The 12,698-nt window shown below is 44.1% G+C and overlaps 1 protein-coding gene across 11 annotated transcripts; it reads left to right on the forward strand.

Annotated features, from left to right (window-relative positions):
* The first annotated feature begins 1,499 nt into the window (after positions 1–1,499).
* On the forward strand, positions 1,500–12,289 carry LOC122393601 (mitochondrial inner membrane protease ATP23 homolog). Of its 11 annotated transcripts, none has more exons than XM_043389800.1 (7): positions 1,580–1,813; positions 3,233–3,566; positions 4,525–4,570; positions 10,465–10,546; positions 10,863–10,958; positions 11,314–11,442; positions 11,874–12,289. In XM_043389800.1, the coding sequence occupies exons 2-7, from the start codon at positions 3,266–3,268 to the stop codon at positions 12,066–12,068; spliced, it is 849 nt and encodes a 282-aa protein (XP_043245735.1). In that variant the 5' UTR covers positions 1,580–1,813; positions 3,233–3,265; the 3' UTR covers positions 12,069–12,289. The 11 variants fall into 11 exon arrangements, with proteins under 11 accessions (XP_043245737.1, XP_043245735.1, XP_043245726.1 ...); XM_043389791.1 differs by having other exon boundaries at positions 1,606–1,679; positions 3,251–3,566; XM_043389799.1 differs by having other exon boundaries at positions 1,628–1,679; positions 3,188–3,566.
* The last annotated feature ends 409 nt before the right edge of the window (positions 12,290–12,698 follow it).

Genomic DNA, 12,698 nt, shown 5'->3' on the forward strand with positions numbered 1-12,698 from the left:
ATGATTTAGAGCTCATGACGTCATTTTGCAAGCATAAGTGCGAACGCGCTCATCACCAGTGCTGTTCGGAGCGCTGTTCGGCAGCCGGCTATTTTGTGTGCAGGGTATGACGTATTTCACGAGCCGACGTCACAGGCGGTGACGTCGGCTCGCGCGCGAGCCGAGCGCCAACGACAAACTAACGGGAACCCTCGGACACCCTCGGGGCATAAACCGCGGAGTAGCATATTGAGCGAGTCTTATAAGGAAAATTCACATATTTTCGTTTCTCAAATGATAATCAGGGTGTCTCTTACCTTTTTACATATCATTTAGGCTTACCTAACACTTCAGTTGCCAAATATCTGCAATTTATTCAAGCGAAGGTATTATCAGTTAATATCAATGCTATAGACCGAAATCTTTTGAATAAAAACTCCAATCAACAGAAATAAAAATAACTTAATTTATTCCAACCATTTCCTCCACATAAACAACGTAAAAACTCACTTTTACACACATCATTCATAATAAAGCATACTAACACGCCACTTTAGACAATTGCGGCGTCGAGTGGCGCGCTGCTAGCGCTCTTTTTCGATCGCAGAGACCCTGCACGCACGCGAGCACACTACGTCACGTCCGGGGGGCACAGGTATATGAAAAATCGCAGTGACGTAACACTTTTCTCGCTTCTCATTGGTCAATAGCCCGTTGCCGGGGTAACGTGCACGTATATGAGCGCGGGCAAGAGTACTAGCCGGCCGCCGATCAGGGCTCGGAGCCCTGATCGGCGGCCGGCTAGTACTCTTGCCCGCGCTCACATACGTGCACGTTACCCCGGCAACGGGCTATTGACCAATGAGAAGCGAGAAAAGTGTTACGTCACTGCGATTTTTCATATACCTGTGCCCCCCGGACGTGACGTAGTGTGCTCGCGCGCGTGCAGGGTCTCTGCGATCGAAAAAGAGCGCTAGCAGCGCGCCACTCGACGCCGCAATTGTCGAAAGCGGCGTGTTAGTATGCTTTATTATGAATGATGTGTGTAAAAGTGAGTTTTTATGTTGTTTATTTGGAGGAAATGGTTGGAATAAATTAAGTTATTTTTATTTCTGTTGGTTGGAGTTTTTATTCAAAAGATTTCGGTCTATACCATTGATATTTACTGAAAATACCTGCGCTTGAATAAATTGCAGATATTTGGCAACTGAAGTGTTAGGTAAGCCTAAATAATATGTAAAAAGGTAAGAGACACCCTGATTATCATTTTAGAAACGAAAATATATGAATTTTCCTTATAAGACTCGCTCAATATGCTACTCCGCGGTTTATGCCCCGAGGGTGTCCGAGGGTTCCCGTTAGTTTGTCGTTGGCGCTCGGCTCGCGCGCGAGCCGACGTCACCGCCTGTGACGTCGGCTCGCGAAATACGTCATACCCTGCACACAAAATAGCCGGCTGCCGAACAGCGCTCGGGCGATAGTTTTTAGACTTGACTCTTGATATTCTGCATGTTTTGCCGGTTTTGCCATAAATGGAAGTCACGTGGGGTTGCTTGGATTTCTCGCTTTGCATTGGTGGAGAGCTGGGTCACGTTAATTCAGCCAATGATAATTCGAGAAACGGTAGCATTAAAACGGCAACCGAATAGAGCTGTATTGTATTCTGTCAATACACATTTTATGGGCTGGATCAATCCAAAGTCATTAATTCCAAAATTGCATTATTTTCAAATGACTGCTTGATCTTCAAAGGTCGTTATTGTGCTGATCTGATTTCGGAGTTGTTATCTTTTTAAATTTCAGATTTATTCAGTGAAACGCGTCCGGCGTCAGTGTGGGGATCAGGATTGCGGGAAGGCAGGGCCCTCTGATGAAGATGTAATCTGAGCCGTGTTTCACCGCCCGACGCTGTGCGCGCTGCAGTGCGCTGAGAGCTGAGGCATACTCCTGACGTCACTTGAATGACGCTGCGTGAGATCCGTTAGCTTATGGTAAATCGCGTTTGGAACAGAGACCTTGAAGAACCTCGTACCAATTGAACAGAAGTTTGAGTGCGAATACTGCTAGCGTGCGGATGGTGCTGGCGCCGGCCGCCGGGGTGCTAGCGTTTTGTGATGACATAGCGTAGCGTCAGAGGGAAGTTTGTTGATATTGCCATGGAAACCCAATGTGCTGACGCACGCAGCGCACTGCAGCGCTCCGCCATGAAACAGGGCCCTGGAGTCATTTATCCAAAATTGCCTTATTTTCAAATGACAGCTTGACCTGGAAAGAAGAAAGGTCAAGCTGTGAGCTTGACCTTGAAAGGTCAAGCTCAGCTGTCTACCAGCTGAAATTCTCAAATTATTTCATGCATCAATTTTTTATTTTATTTTTGGAGCAGATCATTCATTACTCATATTTGCACAATTTGAGCCATTTGAAAATGTTTTGAGTCTATGACACTCGGTGAGCTAAGTGCATCCTGCAACTTTGAATCTAGGTGATGCAGAATGCTATAGTAGAATGTTAAAAGTGATTTCAGTGCTGTTATGATGTGCACTGATTTTTGTGACATTGTACCCTGACAGGAAGTCACTCAGACTCAGGAGTCTCTAATGGTCTGAGTTACAGGACGTGTCAAATAGATACCCTAAAGAGTGTCTGAAATTTGGTGGTAATGTGTGGTAGCATCCTTACTTTGCTATTGAAGAACTTTGTAATTTTGATGCTGTTTAATGATTTAAATTGCACGCAGGCTACATGCCATTTTTTGACCTGTTGACCTGACCTAGAATGAATTGGACTTGAAATTTGCAGAGAACATGTCAGCAAGATACCCAATAGGTCACTGGATATGCCAAATTTAACAGCATTACTCACCACTACTTTTATGCTGTCTGAAAAATTTAAGGGGTTACATCAAACCCCCTGGCCTGCTAAGGGTTAAAACTAAAAAATGGCATTTGGCATAGGTACCTACCATCATCATTGGGTACCATATTCAGCATTATCCCTGCCTTCAGTTGACCCTGAGAAGTGAGAACTGCAGGAATTCACAAAATAAAAAAATCAAAGGAATTGGAATGATTAAGGAACACCCTTTTTTAGGCTTGAGAAGTGGGACAACACATGAATGCTTATAATGTTTCTGTGTGAAATTACTACACTGGCACCAACACTGCCAACAATTAAATTCAAGGTACATTGTATGCTGCTCATGTTTCAGCACAGTCTTCAGGATTTTATGGTCATAGGTGCTGGCTGTTGGTAGTGCATTTCCTTCTTGCAGGTTTCCTGTGAAGCTATGCCCCAAAGTGATGAAAAATATGGTAGTGAGGTTCCTCAAGATAGTGATAAGGATAAATGTGTGAAGAGTGAGCCACATGATTTAAAAACACCACCTGCTGAAAAGAAAACAGGAGCTGGTGATGACAAGAGGGCTTCAGATAACAGTGCAAAAGTTGACTATGGATATGACTTATATCCTGAAAGACAAGGTGGCAAGTACAAGCCCAGTGTCTGGGAACATTTCTTCCTACATGAGGGAGAGAATCTCAGTGACCAAATAACTTGTGAGAAAAATGTTTACAACTGTTTTAAGAAAAGTAAGTAAACTTTTTACAATATTACAATACAAGTAGCTAATGGCAGGTGCTGTTTACTATATGGCACTGGTATTCCAGTTAGCAAAGCAGGCTGTGGTTATCTTGGAATGTTTTGCGGTCACTTCCAGAGCAGTGGTGGTAAACTCGTAACTTCTTCTCGTAACTTCAAACTCGTAACTTGACCCAGACTTAAATAACGATGACTCGATAACCTTTTTCGAGGTCGGCGACTTCGATAACGATAATTCGATAACCAAATCGGTTACATCGATAACGCGATAAAGGTAACGATAACTTCAAAAAAGAAAAATAGAAAGGATTGAATATTTGAAGGAAATCAGCTTCTAAATGATACTTATTTCCTTAAATATTCCTTGAATAAGGAAAACATTCATCGAAAACTTTAATATCTTTGGCGACAGAGCTTGAAGGGCCAAAAGACGCTCCATATAACATTTTCAGTGCTCAATCTACAAAACTGCTGTTGAAGGTGAACTATTCCCTTTAATACGTTCACGTCGTAGGTATTTGATGAAGTTATCGTTATCGATTGACCGAAACTGGGACTTCGATAACGCTACTTCGATAACAATAATGAATAACGATAAGCTTGAAAGAACGTTGTCGTCGATAACGACTTCGATAATCGCTATCGATGGGAGTTCTCGAAGTAACCACCCGCCACTGTTCCCAATGTATAATTTATGCCTAATGCCTACTGGGCCTCGTTTCATAAAGCGAGTCCGTAACTTACGTCAATTTTTGGGCTTGTATTACAAGCGCATGTGAAGCGATAAATTCATTTCTCCTTCTGCCTTCTGTTCTTCCTTGCAAGATAAATAAATTCAACGATTCAAACTATCGCCATCGCTTCACATGCACTTGCAATACAAGACCAAAAAACGGCGTAAGTTACGGAATCGCTTTGTGAAACGAGGCCCATGTCACACTTTTCCAGGTCATGGAGTCAAGCTAATGCTAGCTGCTTTGAAAGCTTCGGGCTGGTGAGTACTTTGAGAGTAGAGTAGGTTCTTGCTGGCCGCTGATGCCACCCTCACCTTTTCTATTTCCTGCACCTTTTCTATTTCTAATAGTAAACTGTTGTTGCCAGAGTTATCAATTTTATATTTACTGAGGCATTAACGTCGCCACGGAGGGAGGGGGGGGGGGGGTTGAGTCGAAAAACTCCAAAATCTTCAGGACTTGACTCCAGTCTCGGGCATGTCACTTTTTTATTTGATCCATTTCTAGTTAGATTTAGCTGAATTTTACACTTGGGTTTGACCGGTCTGGTACGCTGACACGAAATTCTAATGCCAAGACCAAGCTCGAAAATTCCGGGGTTGGGCCGGGATCTTTTTGAACTGTGGTCAAATGTCTGTGACATGTTCAAGTGCCGTTAAAGTGACCTAGGGCTTTTGAGGGCCGCGCCTAGGCTCATTAGCCGCCAGCGCGTTCAATGCCATGCCGCGCGACATTAGGGAGACCCGCATATCGGCGTTCAGAAGGACCGTCAAGAAGTACGTACTTGAGCACGGGGCGGCGGTGAACGCACATATATGTAGGGGATGGGAATGGCGTCGTCACACAACCTATCTCAAATATCTAGTCCGATGCAACTTTTTGGTACGATATTCATGTTTAGCACCAACAATAAACTAGGGAGCGGGTATTTTCGTTTCGGATCTATTATACGTCTTTTTGTTGACCAAGGTTCCTTGAAATGTTACTTGTTCGTTAGCGCTAGCTAAAAAGCACGAATGATTCCACGTGCGTTTTCCCCTAAAATGTTTATACAATAGGTTATAATCAGGGTTGGCAGGGGGTGGCAAAAACTGGTTTTTGCCAGTGGTTTTAACCGGTTTAAACCGGCTGGCAGAAACCCTGGTGGCAAGAACTGGCAAAAACTGGCTAAAACTCAGATGGCCAAACCTACAACTTTTCTGGTTAGGAATGGATTTGAAATGTACAAATGTATTTCTGGTAGTTATGTAGATGCACTAAACATTCTGAAGTTGCCTCATTACTTATCCCTGCTTAAAGGGACTATCCCACCTTTAACATGGGATTTGAGTTGAGATAGCCAAGTTTGCGGCGAGGTTCAGAAACCACTATCTATCTAGGTTGCAACCCCCGCGGCCTCTTGGTGTTGAAGAAATTCGTTCCCTTCATTTGAAAATGAGCCTTGTACAAGGCCCTATCTTCAACATGGAGGGACCGTTAGTGTGACGTCACCTGGTTTAGTCATTCTGATTTAAATGGGTTTGTTCGTTGAAAAATCGCTTAAAACTTGGTCTGAACTTTGTTGTGGTGCCTACAGAGTAAAAAGAATCAGCTTTATGACAGTAATGTGGCCTGGGGAAGGAGGTAATTTTGGGCTGTGACGTCACATATTTGAAAGTTTGTGTTTGGAATATGGGAAGCCTAAGATGTTTAATGAAAAATAAATGCCAGAACCGTGTTCCTGGTCATCCAATCTATAAAGTCGTGCACAATTTAACTGGTTTTAACAACATTTTAGAAGGTGGGATAGTCCCTTTAAACTGTCTATGCATGTCGGTAGACATCCACAACGGAATGTATGTCCATGTAAGGGGAGAGTGGGGTAAGGCGGCCACGGTAAGTAGGGTGCCATGCGGTGCCGTCGTGCGCATATCAGTGGCAGATGCCCCTTCGCACTTCTGATGGTGCAGGATTCACCCAGTCACCCTTGCACTGGCTCATTTGTCACCCCCAAAAGGCATCTTACTAGCTCCTTATGGATAGTCCATGAAAATGTTTCTGAGTTAGGTATGAAGCATTTCAATGGTCTTCTGTTCACTTTTTCACTTCTGTTTGAAAGCATAAAGCTTTCACCAAATTCTCCTTCAAATATTTCATGTTCAAATTCATGTCAAGGCATAGCATTGTTATACTTCTTAGTTTTTGCCAGTTTTTGCCACTTTTTGCCGGTTAAAACCGGTTTAAACCGGCAAATGACATAAACTAGTTTTTGCCGGCAGAAATGCCAACCCTGGTTATAATATAGGTTATAATATGTCGATTTCGATAGGGCTCACTTATAGGGGAGAGTGGGGCAAAGCGGTCACCCGGGGCAAAGCGGCCACCCATCGTTTTAGCCCTTCATAGCTGGCGTCAGTTCCAATTTATGGTTTCCAATTATACTTCTCTTCACGGTCGTTCGACTGAGCCAGACCGGGGTTTCAGGCCCATCACCATTGTTCTGTGAAACACGGAAAAGCATTTCTTGCCAGGTTACCAACTATGTTGACAATTTTTAAATGTTATGTTATTCCATAACCGTTTGGAATTTTTATAAGCGTTCTTGTCCATGCATTGCATGGTTATCGTACATGTATTCTACCAATTTTAATGTTTTTTACCCCACTAATAGCTAAACTGGAATATTTTTGTATCCTATGCGCGGGGCAAAGTGGCCGGGGCAAAGTGGCCACCCCCCAATTGGCCATAAGTTGCTTCCATCTGGATAAAAAACATTATTTATATTCAAATGTGTCGTCATGCATTCGTCTTGGCCACTTTTCAGTTGCATGAGTTACCAAATAATGCAATTAAATGTTTTTTTTTCATAAAAATCCTTTCTTTGATTGCCTACAGATGGAAGATGATAAAGTAAACATCCATCCTCGCTTAACCTTGTCATCATCAAATACCCTAGTCGTACACGAGGCAACTATTTTGTTTCTCATATCGGGACTTGAGAAGACGCCGGTGGCCGCTTTGCCCCAGGGTATGAGGCAAAGTGGCCAATATGCGTAGGTTTAAAGTTTTGTCAATATCGTTCATATGTGAACGCCTTTGGAAATAAAACGCAGTTGAAATAAAAGGCAACTTAATAGGGATCACATTGGTATAGAAAGAATCTTTCCAAGTTTAAAAATGAGGCGTTGGCATCGTGCGAAGCGTTAGGGTGGCCGCTTTGCCCCACTCTCCCCTACGCAGAGGAGCTTTTATTGTGATCTTAGCACGTCCACTTTTGTTTTACATGTTTTAAGTGTCTTTTAATTTACCCATATCGTGTCTTTTACCGGTTAAGTGTCTTTTGCCCATATTGTTGACGCGAGCACATGAAAAAAACCAGTGATTGGCTGGATGACTTTTACATATATCCTGATTCTGATTCTGATTAGAAGTCCCACTGAACTCTAAGAAGGGATCCCACGCTAGCTTCCGACCTCCGAAGGACCCAAACCGACCTCTGAGGGCCATCAGCCCGGCGCTTGTGAAACTGCGGTCTTTCATTGCCGATTCTGAAGGCTCAGGCGTAGATCTTTGGTGGGCCTCTGGTGGATCTTTGGTATAGAGGCCACTTGGAAAGTCCTTCTTAGGGCCTCCTCCGGGCTCAACGGCCTCCTACTGGCTTCTGAGGGTCCCATCGGTGCAAAAAAAAATCACAATTATACATTTTTCAAATCAATTTTTCAGTACGCATTTGACATCGTACACCAATATAAATAGCACCATCGTGTTCCTGAGCTCAAATTGCATCCAAAAAAACACCTTTTATGTTGAAAAATTGAAACTTCAAAATTTGACCTTTTTGACCTGAAAGTAACCTGACCTAAGCTAAATTCAACTCAAAATGACCTCGTATGACACAAACGACATCAAATTCGAAATCTATGGCCTAAATGAACCATTAAACATGTGTCACGTGACCAACGCATGATATAATATTTCCGTGACGTGTGATGACCTGACCCTGACCTGAAAATCAAAGTACAAGTTTGGTACCCTCAGGGTATCTAGAGCATCTGTTCATGAGGGTATAAACCAAAAGTTAGCCTGATCGGACTTGTCAGCCGGCGGTCAGAGTCTAAATTGTAAACAAGCGAAAATGCTGATAATTTTTACTTTGACCTGACCTGTGACGTCATCGGTGACGTTGAGGTCAATGAAAATAGGTTTTGCTCGACAGTTTTTCCAGGGCTATCAGACGCCGTTTGAATTTTGACGATCGGCCAGTAGTTTCGGAGATGGGGGGGGGGGGCTCTGGAGAGCCCCCCCCCCCAGTCACTCGCGTCGTGGAAAATACCCCAGCCATGCGCGGGTTAAGCCCAGTATGCCCCTCCCCCCGCTTGGCTGCGCCCCTGACCAGAACATAACCTTAACTGGCCTTAATTTTCGCCTAACCCACACCATTCATTTTTAAATGTAAAATTGGCCATAAAACATGAATCACACTACCTTAGTATAGTGTGATTCATATTTTGACCCTTAGTCACTTGTCCTCTGTGAGCTAACCTGGTATCAGTGACCTCATTTTGGCAACATTTTGGAAATTTTGAAATAGCATAATTTGACCTCAGTCAGGCAACCAACCCTATATCGATGGTTTTCGATAGTATGCTTTTTACTCGATGTTATAAGCATTTCTTAGAAGGCATGTAAACGGTAAAAATGCGGCCTTTGACCTGACCTGTGACGTCATCGGCTGCACCTAGATCAATGAAAATTGGTTAAATGGTGGTTCCCCGGTGGGGCTATCGAACGCCGTTCGAATGTTAACTTTCCGAACTCATAAGGTGAGCAAAACGCCCCCCCCCCCCCTCCAACGGGTGGCTGCGTCCGGGAATAGCCCAACGGGATGCATTAAATTGACCCGTCTGGTTGGCTGTTGGTTTCATTAATTGTTACAAATTGTTCTTATTTTGGTTCGTTATAACGGTTTAGGCCCATGGCCCCATCGTCAATTGTCTTAAGTATGTACCTACAGCTAATCGCTTTTGTATTCTGTCCGCATTTTAATACTCTGTCCGCGCTTACCGCATCTGTCCGCGTAATAACCGGATGCTCACCGTCGTGAAAAAATAGCCTAAGCAAATGAACTTATTTCGCAAGGCGATCTCTGTTCAGTTTAACAATTAGCTACAGACCAGTACGAATAAGCCACACATTTGGAACGTGGTTTGTTTTCGGCCTGAATGAGAAACCTTTTCCGAAATATACTTTATATGCTAAAGCACTTGGCCCCTGATCGAGCTAGAGCTACGCGGAAAAAACGAGCGTGTTGCCCGTGACGAGAGGAAGCCGATGATACCCAATTTTAAGGTCCTAGGTCATTGGTTGACCTTCCAGGTCAGGTCAATGACCCAAGGTCGGGAAAATCGGGACCTGTGTTATAAAGTCGTAAAGTGTGATTGCTAAGGGTTTTTTTCGGGGTGCTGATCACGAATATCGTGTTAGTTTTGATCACAGATGATGTCTTTAAGCATTTATACCAGGTCGGGTCAGGTCAAGTCAGGTCAACCAGTAGGCGTCGTGACGGGTATTCGTATTACGTGTCAACCGCCTCTGACAGCTTCGTAACATGTTACGAAGGTACCAAAACTACTTCGTAAATGTTCAAATGGTTGCTAAATTCGAATTCAGCTCCAAAAACTAGCCTAGAAACATGTAAAACTCGAAAAAGTGAACCGAGGTCACCAAAGGTCAGTGACCTGACCTGACCTTCAGGTGACCTTGGCACCCACCCTAATGCATGGGAGCAACATCAAATCACATGTTTGAACGTTTGAAACCACGAAAAGCTTGCAAACGCGCGGCTAATGCGAGCCGACATACGTGGAATCGCGATTCCGGCCAAACATGGTCTGGGAAAAGAGGTCACAGGTCAAAGTTCATTAGGGTCAGGGTCATAAAATTTTCAGGGTAGGTGTAAAATTGATCAATGTGAGGGTACTTAAAGTTTCGTCGCGATCGGCCGCTTTTTACGCGAGTTATTCGCGAAAAACCATGGGGGGGGGTCCATCCGACCCCCCTACACATGGTAGTGAGAAATTGGTTATAATTTTTGTATGCTATTTAATCATGCTGTTTATTCTAGTAGTTAGTCACCTTTTTGCTGTTCATTTTTCTTATCTCGGCTCTTCCCCAGCCCGGTGGACATGAGCAGAAATGTCTCTTGCGAGACATGCGAGCACATCGTCACAGGAGGGTACGACCCCTCAACAAACCAGGTAGGACCGTAGGGGTCCATATGTGCTCGTATTTACACAGTGTGCATAATTGCTTTGTCTAGGCTAATGCATGACTCAAATCAACAGCTGTAATAGTTACATGTTCGGCGCTTAATGTGCAATGTGGATCCAAAATAAGCATAACCAATCAGTATTATATGAGAAGCGCAAAAGTAAAATAAAGGCATAAAATTCATGTTAGGGATCCCGACTGAAGTCGATTATCTTCTATCTATCGAAAATGACCCGTTTCGTTGCACTGACTGCCTTTGGCGGGTGTGTCCCCTGCCGACATGGTATGTCCCTTCCATTGCAGATTGTTGTGTGCCAGAACGTGGCTCGAAAGGAGAACGTGGTACAAGGCATTCTTGTTCACGAGCTTATTCACATGTTCGACTTTTGTACCAAAAAGGTATGTTCACAGCTTTACCAAAAAGTTATGTTCAGTGTTCACATCGTCAATTTTAGTTGTATAGATATTGATATAGCATTATAAGTTTGAAACTGTTTTACACGCACATTTTTCATATATGTATGTAGTTTTCCTTCGAGACATCTGCTAACTGTCTGGTAGGGAGCGGAACTTGCTTTACAATTGCTAAGATGTTAATGGATGCCGATGACTTGTTGTCCGGGCGCCCTAGATAAAAACATTATCACTTTTCTATACCACGTTTTATTCGATAGCTCGTGGATTTTATCGGTTAACATATGATATATAATTGTCGATTATCAGTCACATTTATATATTTATCTCTCTTCATCAGGTGAATTTCGCGAATCTGGAGCACTTGGCCTGCACGGAGATTCGTGCAGCGAACCTGACTCACTGCAGCTACATTAGCTCAATCATGCAAGGCGACTCCAGTCCCATCAACATCAAGCGGACACACCAGGTAGTGCCATTAGATTACAAACCTCGCTCATATGTAAAGCCTTTTGCGCTCTCCGCTCGATAGTGGGCGTATTTATTTCCCGCGCAATGGGCAGTTTTCATAATACTAATTGCAACGTCGATTTCAATGTAGAAAATAGAAATTATGTACCCGAAAAATTGACAAAAAAGGTCTTAGAGGAATCAAGTTTTATCTTGGTGATAAAATGTCTTTCGTTTGTCATTTGCCCGCGTGAACAAAATAAATAAAACACGAGTTTTATTCTCAAGAGTTAAATTTTAAAGTTTAAAGAAAGTTTACGTTTTCGACCTCTAGAGTTTTCGTGAGTGTGTCTCAAAGTGATGACAACATTCAGTACTCTGGGCGAGTGCCGCTGTCGTCGAAGACGCTCTGTCGAATGTGCGGGTCACGTGTCGTCTTTCGGTTGGCAGGAGTGCGTGAAGAACAAGGCGGCCTGCTCACTGGTGGCGGCGCGCGGCATCAGCAAGCGGGAGGCAGTGCGCATCGTGGACCTCGTGTTTCCGCAGTGCTACGGCGACCTGGAGCCGATCGGCCGACGGGTGCGGCGCAACAGCGACGATATTCGCCGCGCGTACCTGGAGCGCCACAAGTACGGCTACGTATGACGGTTGCCGGCGGCGCCAGCGGCGGCGGCTCCCGGACCTCGCGACTGCCCCAGTTAACGCCACGGAGATGGGCCCGTGTTGCTGGTGCCACCGCTGCTGCAGACCCGGAACAGTAGGTCATTATTTGTTATTTTCCTTGACGTATGATTGTTGGTAACAAATCGTGTACAATGATCACTTTCTGTGCATGGTGATGAATATAAGATTCGCTTTTTAGGTCAGTCTGATGTTATTTCGCATATCATTTGCGCAAAACGAAGCGCTATCATCATAGGCGTCGCCAGAGACTGGTTGGCAGGAGGAGGAGGGGGGGGGGGGACAAAATCAGTTTTGGCGAAAACCTTGCCTTTTACAGTCGTTACTCACTCGTTTTGTATATGCATCATTAGACGCGCCATGGTGCGAGGAATGGGATGGCATTGGCGACAAGGTGTTTCCTCTAGCTATGACACGTAAACAATTATTTTTGGTAAAAACAACTGCGATATAATCGACTGACCTCAGAGGCGGATCCAGCTCAGAGTTTTTTGGGGGGCAAACCATAGAAATTTATCGATTCTTTCCATGCATCGTCCATAGGCGTAATGTTAAAATCATGCCGTTTGGGGGGGGGGGGCAAATGCCCATTTT

Source organism: Amphibalanus amphitrite, unplaced genomic scaffold (genome assembly GCF_019059575.1).
Source record: "Amphibalanus amphitrite isolate SeventyFive unplaced genomic scaffold, NRLGWU_Aamphi_draft 000543F_arrow, whole genome shotgun sequence".
NCBI classification, from domain to species: domain Eukaryota; kingdom Metazoa; phylum Arthropoda; class Thecostraca; order Balanomorpha; family Balanidae; genus Amphibalanus; species Amphibalanus amphitrite.

Excerpts from the sequence above, each read along its gene's own strand:
- LOC122393601 (XM_043389802.1), top strand. The coding sequence starts at position 3,266 with ATGCCCCAAAGTGATGAAAAATATGGTAGTGAGGTTCCTCAAGATAGT. Across the intron at positions 3,567-4,524 it reads TTACAACTGTTTTAAGAAAA|GTCATGGAGTCAAGCTAATG; the intron begins GTAAGTAAACTT and ends ACACTTTTCCAG. Across the intron at positions 10,959-11,313 it reads TCGACTTTTGTACCAAAAAG|GTGAATTTCGCGAATCTGGA; the intron begins GTATGTTCACAG and ends TCTCTTCATCAG.